Raw genomic sequence first — 20674 nt, 5'->3', positions numbered from 1 at the left:
GCGATGCGTCCTATGAAGCCGGTGGTGGGTGGTCCAGAAGTCCTGGGGGGGGGAGACACAGACACAACAGGGCGGAATGAAACAAGGCAGCAGTACAGTTCAAGGGAAATCCAAAATACGTAGTAGCAAGGCAGAAGGCTGGTCAGAGTTACCGGGATTGAAGAGTAGTCAGGAGTCGTTATGGCAGAAGCAGGTCTGGATCTCCTGGGGCAGAAGAGTATCCAAAAATTCAGGCAGGTCCGGGGTCACAAAACCAGGGTGAGCCAGAAGCGCGAGCAAACAGGTTCCGGGTGTGAGCTTTGCAGACGATCTGACACCGGAGAGCTGAAAGACAGGGCCTTAAATACTGGGAGAGGTAGTGGGTAATGCAGCGCAGCTGGCAGAGTAATTAGAGCAGAGCAGAGCAGGGACAGGTGGAGCTAGTTAGGCTGAGTAGAGAGAGTGGTGAGCAGAGTGGAAGAAAATTAAGGTGGTAACCCGGTGGAGTGAGAGGCTCATGACAGAACCCCCCCCCCAAGGGACGGCCCCAGAAGTCCCAAGAGCAACACCACGCCGGGCGGGAGGAGGGGAGCCGGAGGAGGGCTAGAACTCCTCCGAACGGTCCGAGTGAACGTCCTCATCCTCGGAGGAAGCCGGAGGGCCGTGGTCGGGAGATGGGACAGGTCCCGAGACAGGATCAGGCACAGGACAGGAAGCCGAGCGGGCAGGACGGTTAGGGACCCCTCTGGGGCGGCCCCTACGGATTGCAGGTTGATCAGGATGCCGTTGGTGGAAAGCGGTGATGAGAGTCCTATCCACAATCCGACTAGCTGGCACCCAGGTCCTTTCCTCAGGTCCATAGCCCTCCCAGTCAATGAGGTACTGGAGACCCCTACCCCTCCGTCTGGACCGAAGCAGGCGGCGGACGGTGTAAACCAGACCACCATCGACGAGCCGTGGAGGAGGAGGACAAGGCGCAGCAGGGACCAGCGGACTCTCATGGATGGGCTTAATCTTAGACACATGGAAAGTGGGGTGCACCCTCAGGGAATTAGGCAGTTGGAGCCGGACAGCAGTTGGGCTAATCACTCTTATGATAGGGAATGGGCCAATGAACCGAGGTGCCAGCTTCTGCGACTCCACCCTGAGTGGCAGGTTCTTCGATGACAACCACACCCTTTGACCAACATGGTAGGTGGGAGCAGGAATTCTCCGACCAGGTGCGGCGACATCGACGGGCAAAAGCAAGTGCAGATGGGCAAGTAACCTCCTCTTCCTGGCTGGCAAATAGAGGAGGCTGGTATCCATAAACACATTGGAAAGGGGACATACCGATGGCAGAGCAGATCAGAGAATTGTGTGCGTACTCCACCCATGTCAATTGCTGCGACCAGGAGTGGGGGTTGCGTGAAGTCATGCATCGCAGTGCCTTCTCGAGCTCCTGATTAGCCCGCTCTGACTGCCCATTGGATTGGGGATGGAATCCGGAAGTCAGACTGACTGTGGCTCCCAGCAGGTGACAGAACTCCTTCCAAAAAGCGGAGGAGAATTGTGGACCACGGTCAGAAACTACATCCTTTGGCAGTCCGTGGATCCGGAAGACGTGTTCCAGGACCACCTGGGCGGTCTCCTTGGCGGTTGGGAGCTTGGGGAGGGGAATGAAGTGTGCCATCTTGCTGAAACGGTCAACTATGGTGAGAATGACGGTCATGCCCCTTGAAGGGGGCAGCCCCGTGACAAAGTCAAGGGCGATGTGAGACCAGGGACGTCTGGGCACAGGCAGGGGCTGCAGCAATCCGGCTGGGGGCTGGCAGGACGACTTGTGTTGGTTGCAGATGGGGCAGGCTTGGACGAATTCCCGTACATCCTTTCTCAGAGAGGGCCACCAGAACCTCTGGGCGAGCAGGTTGTAAGTGCGGGTGGAGCCAGGGTGACAAGCTAGGCGGGAGTCATGTCCCCACTGAACGACCTGGGACCTCAGGTCTTCGGGGACAAAAAGGCGGTCAGCTGGGCAAGTGCTGGGACCTGGCTGGTTACGGAGAGCCTCCAGCACCTGTTCCTCAACAGCCCAGGTCAGAGCTGCAACGATGCAGGGACTTGGCAGAATCGACACAGGGTCCTTGGAGGGGGTGTCATCCTTCTGGAATTGACGGGAGAGGGCGTCTGGCTTGGTGTTACGTGATCCAGGCCGGTATGACAGAGTGAAATTAAACCTGGTGAAGAACAGGGCCCAGCGGGACTGCCTGGAGTTCAACCGTTTGGCCGTGCGGATGTACTCCAAGTTCTTATGATCGGTCCAAACGAGAAATGGAATGGTGGACCCCTCCAGCCAGTGACGCCACTCCTCCAAGGCAAGCTTCACAGCCAGCAGCTCACGGTTCCCTATGTCGTAATTGCACTCAGAGGGGGACAACCGACGTGAGAAAAAGGCACAGGGATGGAGCTTCCTATCCTCCGCAGCCCACTGAGAAATCACAGCACCAACTCCCACATCCGAGGCGTCCACCTCCACAATGAATTGCCGGTCCACATCAGGCATCTGGAGGATGGGAGCGGAGGTGAACCTCACCTTGAGGGTACTGAAGGCTTTGTCGGCTGCTGGGGTCCAGGTGAAGGGTTGCTTGGTGCTGGTTAGAGCAGTGAGAGGGGCAGCAACGGTACTGTAGTTCCGGATAAACTTTCTATAGAAGTTAGCAAACCCCAGAAACTGTTGCAGCTTCTTTCTGTTCTCCGGAACTGGCCATGAAGTGACTGCTGATACTTTGGCAGGATCCATTTGGATACTTCCCTCTGCCACTATGTACCCCAGGAAGGCCACTGTCTTGACGTGAAACTCACATTTCTCTGCCTTGGCGTAGAGGGAATTCTCCAGAAGACGATGAAGGACTTGCTGGACATGGCGGGTGTGTTCAGACAGGTTTCTGGAGTAGATTAAGATGTCATCCAGGTAAACGAAGACAAACTTGTTTAACATGTCCCGCAGTACATCATTCACTAGAGCCTGGAACACAGCAGGAGCATTGGTGAGGCCAAAAGGCATAACCAGATACTCGTAGTGGCCTGTTGGTGTATTGAATGCGGTTTTCCATTCATCTCCCTCCCGGATCCGCACTAGGTGGTAAGCGTTTCTGAGATCCAACTTGGTAAAAACAGTGGCTCCCTGGAGCAACTCAAAAGCAGAGGTGAGCAGAGGCAGAGGGTAACGGTTTTTCACTGTGATGTCGTTGAGTCCCCTGTAGTCGATGCAGGGGCGAAGAGATCCGTCCTTCTTCCCCACAAAGAAGAAGCCAGCACCAGCAGGAGATGAAGATGAACGGATTAATCCTGCGGACAGAGAGCCATTGATGTAGTCCTCCATGGACTTTCTTTCAGGAGCAGACAACGAATAAAGACGACCCTTTGGAGGGGCTGTTCCAGGGAGGAGGTCGATGGCACAGTCGTACGGTCGGTGAGGGGGCAGAGATGTGGCTCTTGCTTTGTTAAACACCTCTCTGAGACCATGGTAGCATTCTGGGACATTGGAGAGGTCAGGAGCGGAGTTAGTAGGTACTGGCCGAGGGGGTAGTGCGGCAGCAAGCAGGCAGGTTCGGTGGCAGTCCTCTCCCCACTCCCTGATCACCCCGGTCACCCAGTCGAGCTGAGGGTTGTGCCGGCGGAGCCATGGGTAACCCAGGATGAGGGGTTGGCCTGGAGAGGGGAGCAGGTGAAACTGGATAGTTTCTTGATGGTTTCCGGACAGACCCATCGAGACCGGGGCCGTGACATGAGTGACCGATCCGAGTAAGTGTCCGTCCAGTGCCCGGGCAGGAATAGGAGGTGTCAAACGGAGGTTCTCCAGTCCCAGTTGGCGTGCCAGCTTGATGTCCATTATGTTGGCTTCGGCGCCAGAATCCACCAGAGCAGCCAGGGTGTGAGTTGAGTCAGAGAGGCGGAGGTGAACTTGCAGCAGGGGTTTGCGGTCGGAGGACTGGATGGTCATTGAACTCAACCGGACTCCCCCTATGCCCGGTGAGCTTCGGCCCTTTAAAGGGCAGGTTACCACACGATGTCCATCACCTCCACAATAGAGGCAGAGGTTTGAGGTGAAGCGGCGCTGGCGCTCTGCAGGAGTGAGAGAGGCTCGCCCAATCTCCATAGGCTCAGACTGATCAAGCTGACCTGGGTGAGTGGCAGTAGATGACAGGAGCCCAGTCGGATCTCTCCGAATGCCGGTAGTAGGTGGACCTTGGCGCCCCCTCTCACGACGACGGGTCTGTATCCTTCTGTCGATCCTGACAGTCAGTGCGATGGCTTCATCAAGAGTGGAAGGCAGTTCATGGGAGACCAACTCGTCCTTGATATAGTCAGCCAAACTATGGAAGAACGCGTCCACCAACGATGGTGTGTTCCAAGAACTTCGTCTAGCCAGGGTTCGGAAGTCGATGGAATGGTCTGCGACTGTACGTCTGCCTTGTCGAATACTGAACAGTTCACGAGACGCCTCTGCGGTTGGTGAATCCAGGTCAAACACCTTCAGCATCTCCTCAGCAAACAGGTCGAAGGTTGCACATGCGGGGGTTTGACGTTCGAACTCTGCTGTTCCCCAGAGTCGAGCTCGGCCCGTCAGGTGAGTGATGGCATACCCAACTTTAGCCCCCTCCGTGGCGAAGGTCCTTGGCTGCAAGGAGAACTGAAGTCGGCAGCTAGTCAGGAATGGCCGGACCTGGGTTGAATCGCCGTTGAACCGCTCGGGGTTTCCAATCTTGGGTTCCGGAGCAGCGGCTGCAATGACCGGGGCAGGTAACTCGGGGGCAGGGCTGGTGGGCAGACTGGCTGGGGTAAGGTTGGTGAGGAGTTGAATGATCATGGCGAGTTGTTGTTGCTGCTGCTGGAACTGCTGCTCATGCTCATCGGTTTCCATGTCGGGGAAAGTGTGCGCTGAGTCCATAATGGTCAGATCGTACTGTCACGGTTCAGACAGACGACCAGAGGACCACAATTGCGTCACACCAGAAAGTTTATTAAAACTTAAGGGAAAAGGGAAGTAGGGAGTGAATGAAGGCTCCAGGGGTAACAGGGATCCCGTCCAATGTGCTGGGTCTGTGCCCCCCCCAGTGGCAGCGATGCGTCCTATGAAGCCGGTGGTGGGTGGTCCAGAAGTCCTGGGGGGGGGAGACACAGACACAACAGGGCGGAATGAAACAAGGCAGCAGTACAGTTCAAGGGAAATCCAAAATACGTAGTAGCAAGGCAGAAGGCTGGTCAGAGTTACCGGGATTGAAGAGTAGTCAGGAGTCGTTATGGCAGAAGCAGGTCTGGATCTCCTGGGGCAGAAGAGTATCCAAAAATTCAGGCAGGTCCGGGGTCACAAAACCAGGGTGAGCCAGAAGCGCGAGCAAACAGGTTCCGGGTGTGAGCTTTGCAGACGATCTGACACCGGAGAGCTGAAAGACAGGGCCTTAAATACTGGGAGAGGTAGTGGGTAATGCAGCGCAGCTGGCAGAGTAATTAGAGCAGAGCAGAGCAGGGACAGGTGGAGCTAGTTAGGCTGAGTAGAGAGAGTGGTGAGCAGAGTGGAAGAAAATTAAGGTGGTAACCCGGTGGAGTGAGAGGCTCATGACAATTGTACCTCTCCCCGACCCTCTCTCCAGGTCTGCCTAAGTCCTCTGAGCAGGCTTATATAGAGTTTGAGAATATTGAGGCCATAGTGAAGACGGCCAGCAGAACCAAGTTCTTCATCGAGTTCTGCTCTACCTGCCTGGAGGGTGAGACACACACACACAAACACACACACAGCTACACAAACACACACACACACCTACACAAACACACACACACCTACACAAACACACACACACACCTACACAAACACACACACACAGCTACACAAACACACACACACACCTACACAAACACACACACACACACCTACACACACAAAGTTCTACTCTAGAGACTTAATTACATATTTCCACTCTCTCTCTCCTTCTCTCGCTCTGTCCCTCTCCCTCTCTCCGTAGAGTTTAAGAAGAGTTATGAGAATGACAGTCAGAGCAGTGACAATGTCAACTTCCTGCGTTTGGGATGGTCCAATAAGCAGCTGACCACGCTGAAGCCCCTCCTCTCTGATATAGAATACCTCCAGGACCAACACCTGCTGCTCACTGTCAAATCACTGGATGGATACGAGTCCTATGGTACCACTGGCTGTGTGTGTGTTTGTTTGTGTTCTGTCTGCAAGTGTGTGTGTGTGTGTTTGTTTGTGTTCTGTCTGCAAGTGTGTGTGTGTTGCAGGGTTTTCGTTAGGAAAATGTGGCGTCTGACATTTACCGGACCCATATGCATTGTGGGTGCGTAACCTGATTAGGGCGTCCACCCACGGTGCTCAGAATGACAGAAATCACATTTACTGTATATTATGGTAATTCATATTAACAGAACATGCAACTCGAGGATGCAACAGCGTGCTTCTTACCGAATTCCGATGCGCACTTTAAAGATGTTGGAAGAACAGTCACATTTACTTTTCCTCAGCCAAAAAGACGAGTAACAAACAACCAAAAAACTAGTGTATGTCAATCTACAATCCCCATAGTATAAAAGTTCACCGACTTCTATTGGTTAGCTTGTCGTTTTGTGCGAGAAAGAAATAGCCTATTCCAAACAGACTCTGGGACAGTTGTGGGACGATAGATCCCAAATTCATACAACCAGTAGGTCTCGGCTACATCCCAATGCTCTTTTTAAAGCATTGAGGCTGATGCAACAGATCAGCACGTTTAGCTTGATAAATTATCTATTCACATTATAAGCGCAGCAAGGCTACAGATGTCAGATCTTAACTTGATCAGTATTTGGTTGCGAAGAATTTTCCTGATGTATCAGGAAATTCAAATGAGCCTTGTGATTGGCTAAAAAATGAGCAGTTCTCTTTCTCTCCATGCGGGGGCAGTCGAGTCATTGGGATCAGGGCTCGTTATTTTTAAATAAAGTTGTCTCTCGCTCGCTCAAACGCTATAGACCCAGGTCCTATTACTGCCACATGGACAAAAATGTATCTGAAATGCAGCCTACCGGCCCTTCTGTCACAAATAATGCAATCTCCCGATTGACTTGATGTAGTAACACATTTTAAATATGGACAGTCCAGGGTTATTTTGCCGCCGATCTTGATAAGAAATGACCATACCAGTAAATAGTAAACAGAAATAATAATAACAGTACAGCAACATTAGTTTCCATTCATACAAAGTGTTGGATACATTTCCACGGTAGATTGGCCATGGAACGGTAAGTCCCCACCCCCACAAAAAAATGAATATATATATATATATATATATATATATATATATATATATATATATATATATATATATATATATATATATATATATATATATATATATATATATACACACAGTGGGGAGAACAAGTATTTGATACACTGCCGATTTTGCAGGTTTTCCTACTTACAAAGCATGTAGAGGTCATAGGTACACAAAGCATTTTATCATAGGTACACTTCAACTGTGAGAGACGGAATCTAAAACAAAAATCCAGAAAATCACATTTTATGATTTTTAAGTAATTAATTTGCATTTTATTGCATTACATAAGTATTTGATCACCTACCAACCAGTAAGAATTCCGGCTCTCACAGACCTGTTAGTTTTTCTTTAAGTAGCCCTCCTGTTCTCCACTCATTACCTGTATTAACTGCACCTGTTTGAACTCGTTACCTGTATAAAAGACACCTGTCCACACACTCAATCAAACAGACTCCAACCTCTCCACAATGGCCAAGACCCGAGAGCTGTGTAAGGACATCAGGGATAAAATTGTAGACCTGCACAAGGCTGGGATGGGCTACAGGACAATAGGCAAGCAGCTTGGTGAGAAGGCAACAACTGTTGGCGCAATTATTAGAAAATGGAAGAAGTTCAAGATGACGGTCAATCACCCTCGGTCTTGGGCTCCATGCAAGATCTCACCTCGTGGGGCATCAATGATCATCAGGAAGGTGAGGGATCAGCCCAGAACTACACGGCAGGACCTGGTCAATGACCTGAAGAGAGCTGGGACCACAGTCTCAAAGAAAACCATTAGTAACACACTACGCCGTCATGGATTAAAATCCTGCAGCGCACACAAGGTCCCCCTGCTCAAGCCAGCGCATGTCCAGGCCCGTCTGAAGTTTGCCAATGACCATCTGGATGATCCAGAGGAGGAATGGGAGAAGGTCATGTGGTCTGATGAGACAAAAATATAGCTTTTTGGTCTAAACTCCACTCGCTGTGTTTGGAGGAAGAAGAAGGATGAGTACAACCCCAAGAACACCATCCCAACCGTGAAGCATGGAGGTGGAAACATCATTCTTTGGGGATGCTTTTCTGCAAAGGGGACAGGACGACTGCACCGTATTGAGGGGAGGATGGATGGGGCCATGTATCGCGAGATCTTGGCCAACAACCTCCTTCCCTCAGTAAGAGCATTGAAGATGGGTCGTGGCTGGGTCTTCCAGCATGACAACGACCCGAAACACACAGCCAGGGCAACTAAGGAGTGGCTTCGTAAGAAGCATCTCAAGGTCCTGGAGTGGCTAGCCAGTCTCCAGACCTGAACCCAATAGAAAATCTTTGGAGGGAGCTGAAAGTCCAAATTGCCCAGCGACAGCCCTGAAACCTGAAGGATCTGGAGAAGGTCTGTATGGAGGAGTGGGCCAAAACCTGGTCAAGACCTACAGGAAACGTATGATCTCTGTAATTGCAAACAAAGGTTTCTGTACCAAATATTAAGTTCTGCTTTTCTGATGTATCAAATACTTATGTCATGCAATAAAATGCAAATTAATTACTTAAAAATCATACAATGTGATTTTTTTTAGATTCCATCTCTCACAGTTGAAGTGTACCTATGATAAAAATTACAGACCTCTACATGCTTTGTAAGTAGGAAAACCTGCAAAATCGGCAGTGTAAGATGGCTTAGCAGTGCGGTCGTGGTTTTTTTCTGTGTCCTAGTGTAAATAGCCAGTTTCTTTTTTTGTTGTTGTCTATTTTGTATATATTTCTCAATTTTTACTTTTCATTCTTTAACTAAATATACTTTCCTGCAACCCGCCTCACCCAACGTGGAAAGGATTCTATTATTTCTTTATAACTTTCATCAAGAACCTGAAACTAGTCTAGCTGCAACTGAATGGTCTAGCTAGAACCTGAAACTAGTCTAGCTGCAACTGAATGGCTACTTGCTATTAGCCACCGTTAGCGTCTTCACCATTGTCCGTGGCCTACACTATCCACCAGCCAGCTCTAGCTCTAGCCTGGACAATTCGTCGGCCAGTCTGCACAGCGTGCTATCGACCCAGAGCATATCGGACTTTCTGCCGGAATCACTGGACCCTAGCGCCGGATCATCGCAACCAGCTAGCTGCAACCTGTTGTTGGCTAATTACCATTGCCCCATAGCAAGCACCAGTTAGCCTTGAGCTAGCCTCAGGCCCATCTCCCGGCTATCTACCTCTCTGTCAACTGGACGAGACCTCCTAGTGTTGACACTGAGCCCCGCCGATCCAACACGACTGGTTTGCCGACAAAATCGTCTGATGTGGTTTCAACAGGCTTCCCGTTGCGACGACCACGAAGATCCATCTGCTAGCCCCGGCCCGCTAGCACACGCAAACTACAACTGTGCTTCCTGCTAGCTGTGCTGAAGCACCAATTTGAACTGCTCTCAGACTCACATTGCTGTTCACTGGACCTTAAGATCACTCAGCTGCACAGCTGATGCCTGCTGGACTGTTCCTTTACACGGTACCCTGTCCTGTTTATTCTGTTTAGCCTCAGCCCAAACTTTATCGCTATTACCAGTTGTTGTCTTAGCTCTCTCTAATAACACCTGTGATTGCTTTATACCTCTCTCCCATGTCAATATGCCTTGCCTATTGCTGTTTGGGTTAGTTCTTATTATACAATTTCACTGTAGAACCCCAAGTCCCTCTCAAACTGCCTCAAATAGTTCCTTTGTTCCACCCCCCATACACGCCGAGACCGGCTCAATCGGTGCCTCCAGTGATGCTATCTCTTTTATTGTTACCCAACGCTTAGGTTTACCTCAACTGTACTCATATCCTTCCATATCCTTTTCTGTACATAATGCCCTGAATCTTTTCTACAACGCCCGGAAATCTGCCCCCTTTATTCTCTGTACCCAACGCACTAGAAGACCAGTTCTTAAAGCCTTTAGTCATATCCTTATTCTACTCCTCCTCTGTTCCTCTGGTGATGTAGAGGCGAACCCAGGCCCTGCAGCCCCCAGTATCACTCCTACTCCCCAGGAGCTATCATTTGTTGACTTCTGTAACCGTAAAAGCCTTGGTTTTCTGCACGTAAATATCAGAAGCCTCCTTCCTAAGTTTGAGTTTTTCACTGCGTTAGCACACTCCGCCAACCCTGATGTTCTAGCAGTGTCTGAATCCTGGCTTAGGAAGGCCACCAAAAATTCTGAAATTTCCATCCCCAACTATAACATTTTCCGTCTAGATAGAACTGCCAAAGGGGGTGGAGTTGCAATCTACTGTAGAGATAGCCTGCAGAGCTCTATCATACTATCCAGGTCTGTGCCCAAACAGTTTGAGCTTCTACTTATAAAAAAAACTGGCCATTGTTTTATTAGAAAAAATATGGCAGTTTATAATGTTCACTTATGTACATAGGATGCTGTATATAGCATTTTAACATATTAAAACAAAATATGAGATAAATAATATTTGTCCAGCCGGTCATGGATCGAACCCGGGTCTGTAGTGACGCCTCAAGCACTGCAATGCAGTGCCTTAGACCACTGCGCCACTCGGGAGGCCCCCGAAAAGACAAGTTTTGACAAAAGCTGTATCCCTTCTAGACAAAACCGAAGTTACCCTCAATCCCCCTTCTCTTCCAAACCTCTCCTTTCCACTTTGAAGGGTCTTTTATTTTCTTAGCTGGCCCATTCTCCTCCCCTTCGGTTGTGCCACTACAAGCTGTAAATAAAAACAAAAACAAAAAAGTTGATTTAGTATATGGTACAAAAAGCTTACTGAGATGATACACTGACTGTATGACAGAGGTGCTTATAGACCTTGTCATAAAAACAGAATGACATTTAGACACACACACACACACAGAGAGAGAGTGAGAGAGAGCAATGTGTGGGAGGATGCTAACTAGCTTAGCCAGTTTATCTAGTGGCAACCTAATGTGATAACTAGTTAGCTATTGCCACACACATCTGATTAATCTGTTCACTCTTTATGCCAATGACAAGGTGGCTAGTTGGCCAACAAACAGAGATTATATGGGGAGGTAAAAACCTCTGTCCGATTCTGAGTTAGCCAAAGCTAGCTAACTAGTAACTAGCTAGAAAGTTAGCTATCTAGCCATTTGATTTACAGCAAATTATATCTTAGAAATACTTATCTTACTCCAGAAATATATAATATTACAAAGGCAGAAGGTAATTAAAGTGCAACTTAACTCTGATTGAGTCTGGCTGAGAACCCAAGAACAAAAAAACCCTCAGGAGTGAAGTGTGCTTCACTTCAAGAGCCTGGTGGAGATATAACTGGGTTTGACTGAGAACTTTGAGAGCCGATGGGCTTAAAGAGTTTTGATGACAAGCTATTTTGAATACATTTAATTGGTCAAGGGGTTGTGAAATGTTCATACAGACGTAAAGAGGAACCAATAGTATCGATTCATGTAAAGAATAAACACCAAATCTGATTAGGAGGTTTTCATCCGACAGCGAGGATATAATAATATAAATCTATGTAACTGAAGTGATTTGGTCAAATCTAACAGAGTACGTTACGTACTTCAGAAATTAGTACAAGTACAGCCCACAGAGAAACTAGAACAGTGCTAGTTCCTCCAGACAGTCCAGCCCACAGAGAGTAACTAGAACAGTACTAGTTCCTCCAGACAGTACAGCCCACAGAGAGTAACTAGAACAGTACTAGTTCCTCCAGACAGTACAGCCCACAGAGAGTAACTAGAACAGTACTAGTTCCTCCAGACAGTACAGCCCACAGAGAAACTAGAACAGTGCTAGTTCCTCCAGACAGTCCAGCCCACAGAGAGTAACTAGAACAGGACTAGTTCCTCTAGACAGTACAGCCCACAGAGAAACTAGAACAGTGCTAGTTCCTCCAGACAGTCCAGCCCACAGAGAGTAACTAGAACAGTACTAGTTCCTCCAGACAGTACAGCCCACAGAGAGTAACTAGAACAGGACTAGTTCCTCTAGACAGTACAGCCCACAGAGAAACTAGAACAGTGCTAGTTCCTCCAGACAGTCCAGCCCACAGAGAGTAACTAGAACAGTACTAGTTCCTCCAGACAGTACAGCCCACAGAGAGTAACTAGAACAGTACTAGTTCCTCCAGACAGTACAGCCCACAGAGAGTAACTAGAACAGGACTAGTTCCTCCAGACAGTCCAGCCCACAGAGAGTAACTAGAACAGGACTAGTTCCTCCAGACAGTACAGCCCACAGAGAGTAACTAGAACAGTACTAGTTCCTCCAGACAGTACAGCCCACAGAGAGTAACTAGAACAGTACTAGTTCCTCTAGACAGTACAGCCCACAGAGAGTAACTAGAACAGTACTAGTTCCTCCAGACAGTACATCCCACAGAGAGTAACTAGAACAGTACTAGTTCCTCTAGACAGTACAACCCACAGAGAGTAACTAGAACAGTACTAGTTCCTCCAGACAGTACAGCCCACAGAGAGTAACTAGAACAGTACTAGTTCTTCTAGACAGTACAGCCCACAGAGAGTAACTAGAACAGTACTAGTTCCTCCAGACAGTACAGCCCACAGAGAGTAACTAGAACAGTACTAGTTCCTCCAGACAGTACATCCCACAGAGAGTAACTAGAACAGTACTAGTTCCTCTAGACAGTACAACCCACAGAGAGTAACTAGAACAGTACTAGTTCCTCCAGACAGTACAGCCCACAGAGAGTAACTAGAACAGTACTAGTTCCTCCAGACAGTCCAGCCCACAGAGAGTAACTAGAACAGTACTAGTTCTTCTAGACAGTACAGCCCACAGAGAGTAACTAGAACAGTACTAGTTCCTCCAGACAGTCCAGCCCACAGAGAGCAACTAGAACAGTACTAGTTCCTCTAGACAGTACAGCCCACAGAGAGTAACTAGAACAGTACTAGTTCCTCTAGACAGTACAGCCCACAGAGAGTAACTAGAACAGGACTAGTTCCTCCAGACAGTACAGCCCACAGAGAGTAACTAGAACAGTACTAGTTCCTCTAGGCAGTACAGCCCACAGAGAAACTAGAACAGTGCTAGTTCCTCCAGACAGTACAGCCCACGGAGAGTAACTAGAACAGTACTAGTTCCTCCAGACAGTACAGCCCACAGAGAGTAACTAGAACAGTACTAGTTCCTCCAGACAGTACAGCCCACAGAGAGTAACTAGAACAGTACTAGTTCATCCAGACAGTCCAGCCCACAGAGAGTAACTAGAACAGTGCTAGTTCCTCCAGACAGTACAGCCCACTGAGAGTAACTAGAACAGTACTAGTTCCTCCAGACAGTACATCCCACAGAGAGTAACTAGAACAGTACTAGTTCATCCAGACAGTCCAGCCCACAGAGAGTAACTAGAACAGTACTAGTTCCTCTAGACAGTACAGCCCACAGAGAGTAACTAGAACAGGACTAGTTCCTCTAGACAGTCCAGCCCACAGAGAGTAACTAGAACAGGACTAGTTCCTCCAGACAGTCCAGCCCACAGAGAGTAACTAGAACAGTACTAGTTCCTCCAGACAGTCCAGCCCACAGAGAGTAACTAGAACAGTACTAGTTCCTCTAGACAGTACAGCCCACAGAGAGTAACTAGAACAGGACTAGTTCCTCTAGACAGTCCAGCCCACAGAGAGTAACTAGAACAGGACTAGTTCCTCCAGACAGTACAGCCCACAGAGAGTAACTAGAACAGTACTAGTTCCTCCAGACAGTACAGCCCACAGAGAGTAACTAGAACAGTACTAGTTCCTCCAGACAGTACAGCCCACAGAGAGTAACTAGAACAGGACTAGTTCCTCTAGACAGTCCAGCCCACAGAGAGTAACTAGAACAGGACTAGTTCCTCCAGACAGTCCAGCCCACAGAGAGTAACTAGAACAGTACTAGTTCCTCCAGACAGTCCAGCCCACAGAGAGTAACTAGAACAGTACTAGTTCCTCTAGACAGTACAGCCCACAGAGAGTAACTAGAACAGGACTAGTTCCTCTAGACAGTCCAGCCCACAGAGAGTAACTAGAACAGGACTAGTTCCTCCAGACAGTACAGCCCACAGAGAGTAACTAGAACAGTACTAGTTCCTCCAGACAGTACAGCCCACAGAGAGTAACTAGAACAGTACTAGTTCCTCCAGACAGTCCAGCCCACAGAGAGTAACTAGAACAGTACTAGTTCCTCCAAAAATTCAAAGGTGAGTAGTGGGCCAGATTCTAACCCATGCCTACTCTGGCATTTTTGTGCTGTTGTCAGCAGCTGTACCCGCTGGACTACACAGGCGCTGAGATAAACATGAATTGATTTTGCCTAATGCTTGCCTTGAACATATACCAAAACGGTAACACTTTCCTTGACATCAAGCGTCATAACATGTTATGACACGGTCATAACCATGTCATAGTATGTGATAACCGCAGAAATAACTTGTCATAATATGGGAATAACACTGTCATGACCCATATATTTACACCTGTTGTGACATATATTGCCTTATTTTATGGCTGGTTATTACATCTACATAAGCATGTCAAAACCCACGTTTATTTTAAAATATATATATCTGCAAAGACATTTCTTTTTGTTTTAAAGTTTGTTTCTTAAATCATTTGTTGTTGTTGTAATGAATTATTTACAGTCATATTTTTATCATCATATTTTAAAGAACTTGTAGAAAATATACTTTATGACACTGTCAAGAAGCATTATGACCATCCTGTGTCACTTTACTTGGACTAAGAAAATACACTTTATTACACTGTCATGATGTGTTATGACTATACTGTGTCACTTTACTTGGACTAAGAAAATAAACTTGATGACACTGTCAAGAAGCATTATAACCATGAGAATCATGTAAGCCAGATAGGCTTATAACATACAGTACCAGTCAAAAGTGTGGACACACCTACTCATTCAAGGGTTTTTCTTTATTTTTACTATTTTCTACATTGTAGAATAATAGTGAAGACATCAAAACTATGAAATAACACATATGGAATCATATAGTAACCAAAAAAGTGTTAAACAAATCAAAATATATTTTATATTTGAGATTCTTCAAAGTAGCCACCCTTTGCCTTGATGACAGCTTTGCACTCTCTTGGCATTCTCTCAACCAGCTTCATGAGGTAGTCACCTGGAATGCATTTCAATTAACAGGTGTGCCTTGTTAAAAGTTAATTTGGGGAATTTCTTTCCTTCTTAATGCGTTTGAGCCAATCAGTTGTGTTCTGACAAGGTAGGGTTGGTATACAGAAGATAGCCCTATTTGGTAAAAGACCAAGTCCATATTATGGCAAGAACAGCTCAAATAAGCAAAGAGAAACAACAGTCCATCATTACTTTAAGATCAGTCAATCCTGAATTTTCAAGAACTTTGAAAGTTTCTTCAAGTGCAGTCGCAAAAACCATGAAGCGCTATGATGAGACTGGCTCTCATGAGGACCGCCACAGGAAAGGAAGACCCAGAGTTACCTCTGCTGCAGAGGATACATTTATTAGGGTTAACTGCACCTCAGATTGCAGGCCAAATAAATGCTTCACAGAGTTCAAGTAACAGACACATCTCAACATCAACTGTTCAGAGGAGACTGCGTGAATCAGGCCTTCATGGTCGAATTGCTGCAAAGGAACCACTACTAAAGGAAACCAATAAGAAGAACAGACTTGCTTGGGCCAAGAAACATGAGCAATGGACATTAGACCGGTGGAAGTCTGTCCTTTGGTCTGATGTGAGATATTTGGTTCCAACCGCTGTGTCTTTGTGAGACGCAGAGTAGGGGAACGGATGATTTCTGCATGTGTGGTTCCCACCGTGAAGAATGGAGGAGGTGTGATGGTGTGAGGGTGCTTTGATGGTGACACTGTCTGTGATTTATGTAGAATTCAAGGCACAGTTAACCAGCATGGCTACCACAGCATTCTGTAGCGATATCTGGTTTGCGCTTAGTGGGACTATCATTTGTTTTTCAACAGGACAATGACCCAAAACACACCTCCAGGCTGTGTAAGGTCTATTTGACCATGGAGAGTGATGGAGTGCTGCATCAGATGACCTGGCCTCCACAATCACCCGACTCAACCCAATTGAGATGGTTTGGGATGAGCAGCCAACAAGTGCTCAGAATATGTGGGAACTCCTTCAAGACTGTTGGAAAAGCATTCATCATGAAGCTGGTTGAGAGAATGCCAAGAGTGTGCAAAGCTGTCATCAAGGCAAAGGGTGGCTATTTGAAGAATCTTAAATATAAAATAATTTTGATTTGTTTAACACTTTTTTGGTTACTACATGATTCCATATGTGTTATTTCCATAGTTTTGATGTCTTCACTATTATTCTACAATGTAGAAAATAGTAAAAATAAAGCAAAACCCTTGAATGAGTAGGTGTGTCCAAACTTTTGACTGGTACTGTACATACCCTTATGTCAGTCATCAGTCAAAAAGAGAGTGTCTTGTCCTGCTCCTGCATTCACCCCAGTCATCAGCAACAGAGCATTGGGGTTGGTGCATGTCTGACATCAATGTGTGCGTAATTGCAATGATAATTTAAAATGGTCAATTTCAGATACTGTTGACAAGTAGGCTATGGTGTAATGGAATGTTTTGCCTTGTGTGGTAGGTTTTGTGGGTTTTGACACTCTTAACCAGCCATAAAATAAAATAATATATGTCACAACAGGTCTAAATATATAATAATAATAATAATAATAATAATAATATGCCATTTAGCAGACGCTTTTATCCAAAGCGACTTACAGTCATGTGTGCATAAATTTTTTACGTATGGGTGGTCCCGGGGATCGAACCCACTACCCTGGCGTTACAAGCGCCATGCTCTACCAATTGAGCTACAGAGGACCACATATGTGTCATGACTGTGTTATGACCATATTATGACATGTTAGGACAAATTATGTCAACTGTTAGAACATAGTTATGACCATGTCATAATGTGTTATGATGCTAGATGTCAAGTAAAGTCTTACCAATAAAACAATTTATCAAAAAAAATATTGTCCATTTATTAGAATTCCCACGAGACGCGCTGTAGCCTGCACGTAGCTTACATAGGCTACTTGAACTGAAGCCCAGTGGACCTGCAGTCTATGTTATTGTATAATCCTCCTGCTGCAGGCTTATTTTCCTCCTGCGACGAAATGGGTCATATTAAGATCCGACATCTGAATGTTCGTTCCATAATGCAATTAGGGGAAAAACACCACGCAAGTGGTTTCATGTGACAGAGATGAAAACATCTGTTAGAAATTTAGAAAGATGGGAGATCTAAAGATGCAACAACTAGCATGGGTTGCGAATATGACTAGGATTGTGCCTTTGGCTACTGGACAATGAAAAAAAGTTTATTTGAAAACCAATAGAACATGAGAGAAATAGGCTACTTGTTTCAATGGCATATGAAAGTCTTTATAAAATAATTGCCTCCACATTTATAGAAACAGATTTATTGTGCTCGGCTACTTTGAAGCAAGGTAAGACATGCCTTATAATATGAAGTAAAACATTAAAGTTTCAACAATTTAAGTATACGTTTTCAAAATGCATAAATTGCATTCAACTCACATTGCAAAGTGGTGTGTGACGCGCTGAAGCCTGCCTACCAATGCCTAAGCACTTGAATGGCAAATGGGAAGCGTGCTTCAATTACTAGCTGAAAAAAATTATATCAAAGCTGTCAAAAAATGTCGATTGCATTTAGAATTGTTGCACAATGATTGGGCTTATAAAAGCACGTTTCACTCCAGCAGCAACAGGAGCTGTAGCAGCAAGTCTCCCACTGTCTGACAGGTTTTCCGCTCAAACTAGGTGATAAATAAGAATCATAACAACTAACGTAAATACACGTGCAATTTAATTCCACAAAATAATGCGAATTAACCTATAGACCGATCTGCACCGGTCATGTATTTCCATCGACTGGTATTTTCATCAATGAATAGGCTAAAAATAATTATTTTGCAATGGGATTTTTTCATTTTCACTGACAATTGGCCGGTGCCAGTTTTATTTATCAGCTTTTCATTTATTTATTTTTGCCAAAAAAAAACGGCTATTTCTGGCTAACGAGACCCTGGTGTGTTATATTGATGGTGTGAATGTGTGTGTCTTCCCTCAGGAGAGTGTGTGTTGGCTCTGAAGTCCATGATCGGCAGTACAGCACAGCAGTTCCATACCTACCTGTCCCACAGAGGGGAGGAGACGGGCAACATCAGAGGCTCTATGAGGGTCCGCGTGCCTGCAGAGAGGATGGGCACCAGGGAGAGGCTCTATGGTAACACTCTGTCTGTCTGTCTGTCTGTCCAGGAATCTGTGTGGAAAAGGACAAGGAAAGTGTTTGGTTGATTGATATTGATTGATTTGTGTGTCCTGTAGAGTGGATCAGTGTGGATAAAGATGAGACGGGAGGACCCAAAGGCAGATCCACTCTGCCCCCCCGATCAGGACACGACTACGTCAAGTGAGTAACCCCCCCCCCCCCCCCCCCCTCCCACTCCCATTCCTAACCACGCTGTGGCGTAAAACCATAAACTTCTTAAGTGTGTTCTATAGCATGTTCTTAGTGTGTTCTATAGCATGTTCTTTGTGTGTTCTATAGCATGTTCTTAGCGTGTTCTATAGCATTTTCTTAGCGTGTTCCTCCGTGTCTCGCAGGCCGTATTTAACACGCAAAAACGTGGGGGTGGAGCTTGGGAAGGTGAGCGAGGAGGCGGAGAGGAGCACCAAGGAGGAGGGGACTGCAGCCAGGTAACACACACACACACACTCTTCTCACACACACACACACTCACATTTACACAAACACACGCACACCTAAAGCTCCTGCTGTGTGTGTTCCAGGGCTAAGCAGGACTCTGCAGAGGGAGACCCCTCCGCCTGTAAGAACAACAGCTACAATAACCCTGCCTACTACATCCTGGAGGGCGTTCCTAACCAATCAGCTGCCTCCCTGTCCTCAGATCTCCTCCCCTCCACCTGCTCCCCCCCGGCCGGTAAGGTACTCCCAACTGGAGGGGGCAGGGGCAAGCCCCCCTCAGGGTCCTCCCAACCCCGCAGGCACACGGCTGGACACCCTGTCCGGCCCATCGGTGAGGAGGGGTCCCCAGAGGATGATGGGAGTGTGGGGGTGGGGTTAGGGGGAGGGGCAGCCCTTGGGGGCGGAGCGGGTGGCACACTGAACCGTCCTCCTCCTGACTTCCCCCCTCCCCCCCTCCCTAAAGGAGTACTGGAGATGGCTGACACCTCCTTCTCTAAACCCCGCCCCCTGTACCCCGACCTGGCCGAGGTGACGATCCCCACAGCCAATCCCAGTCCTGCCTTCGTCCTGGGGGAGGGCTTTAGGAGGGGAGCGGGAGGGGCCGGGGGGCTGGACGACCAATCGTGTTCGGTGCTGCAGATGGCGAAGACACTGAGTGAGAGCGAGTACCCCCCTCCCCCCCGTTCCCCCTCTGCACCCCCCCACCTCAGAGGCCAGGGGTTGGGGTTAGGGGACGCCTGTCGCACCTTCCCTCCCCGAGCCCCCATCACAGAGAGCATCGCTGAAGACCTACCAGAGGAGGTGGGTGTGGGTGTGGGTGTGGGTGGGTGTGTGGGTGTGTACTATGAATAGAACACAAAGAGAAGTGCTCATGCACTCACTAACTGTAAGTCGCTCTGGATAAGAGCGTCTGCTAAATGACTAAAATGTAAAATGTAATGTTGGGAATAGGTTATTATTTTGATGTATTAATGAAAAACTTCTCCAGTCTCAAAGTGTGTGTGTGTGTGTGTGTGCGTGCGTGTGCGTGTGTGTGTGCATGTGCGTGTGTGCGTGTGCGTGTGTGTGTGTGTGTGTAGGCGCTGTGGGGAAGCAGTAGCTCGTCTCTCTCCGTGGGGGAGTCCTCTGTGGGAGAGTGGTTACAGAGGCTGGGGCTGGAGCGATATGAGGAAGGTCTGTTACACAACGGCTGGGACGACCTCGAGTTCCTCAGGTACACGCTCTCTCTTCCAATCAGATAATATGTCGGTAATAAAACATGAAACATGTCACTTCATGAATGTCATCCAACCATTGTTCTTCCTTCTTAGTGACATCACGGAGGAGGACCTAGAGGAGGCGGGCGTTCTAGACCCTGCCCACAAGAGGATTCTGCTGGAGAGCCTGAGACAGCAGACGCAGCAGAAGTGAGCTGAACCGGTGCATACTGGGCCATGCTGGCCCAATCCAATCTGAACTGAGCTGAAACGTGCTAACCCATGCCAGACTGTGCCTTCTGAGAGAAATTGCACTCCCTCCATTATACTTTCTTTTGACGAACAGATTTGTCAAACGTCCTTTTTTTTTTAAATGTATTGTGCTGTGTGTGTCTATGTTATCATAACTGTGGGTGTTGTGTTAGCCAGCCTTATTTAA

At 47.4% G+C, this 20674-nt stretch overlaps 1 protein-coding gene across 1 annotated transcript in view; it reads left to right on the top strand.

Moving 5' to 3' along the window:
• inppl1a (inositol polyphosphate phosphatase-like 1a) overlaps positions 1-20454 on the top strand; it is a 59151-nt gene extending 38697 nt beyond the window's left edge. Inside the window, exons 20-27 of the mRNA XM_084196877.1 lie at positions 5610-5723; positions 5979-6155; positions 18401-18556; positions 18658-18742; positions 18937-19029; positions 19123-19840; positions 20119-20252; positions 20350-20454. Coding sequence (XP_084053003.1) covers positions 5610-5723; positions 5979-6155; positions 18401-18556; positions 18658-18742; positions 18937-19029; positions 19123-19840; positions 20119-20252; positions 20350-20449 — 1577 coding nt within the window. The 3' untranslated portion in view covers positions 20450-20454. The remainder of the gene's footprint in view (positions 1-5609; positions 5724-5978; positions 6156-18400; positions 18557-18657; positions 18743-18936; positions 19030-19122; positions 19841-20118; positions 20253-20349) is intronic.
• Positions 20455-20674: the final 220 nt, after the last annotated feature.

Source organism: Coregonus lavaretus (assembly GCF_964263955.1).
Source record: "Coregonus lavaretus genome assembly, contig: HAP1_SCAFFOLD_600, whole genome shotgun sequence".
Lineage (NCBI taxonomy): Eukaryota > Metazoa > Chordata > Actinopteri > Salmoniformes > Salmonidae > Coregonus > Coregonus lavaretus.
The sequence above is the reverse complement of the archived record's forward strand: the minus strand, read 5'-3'. Positions and strand labels throughout refer to the sequence as shown.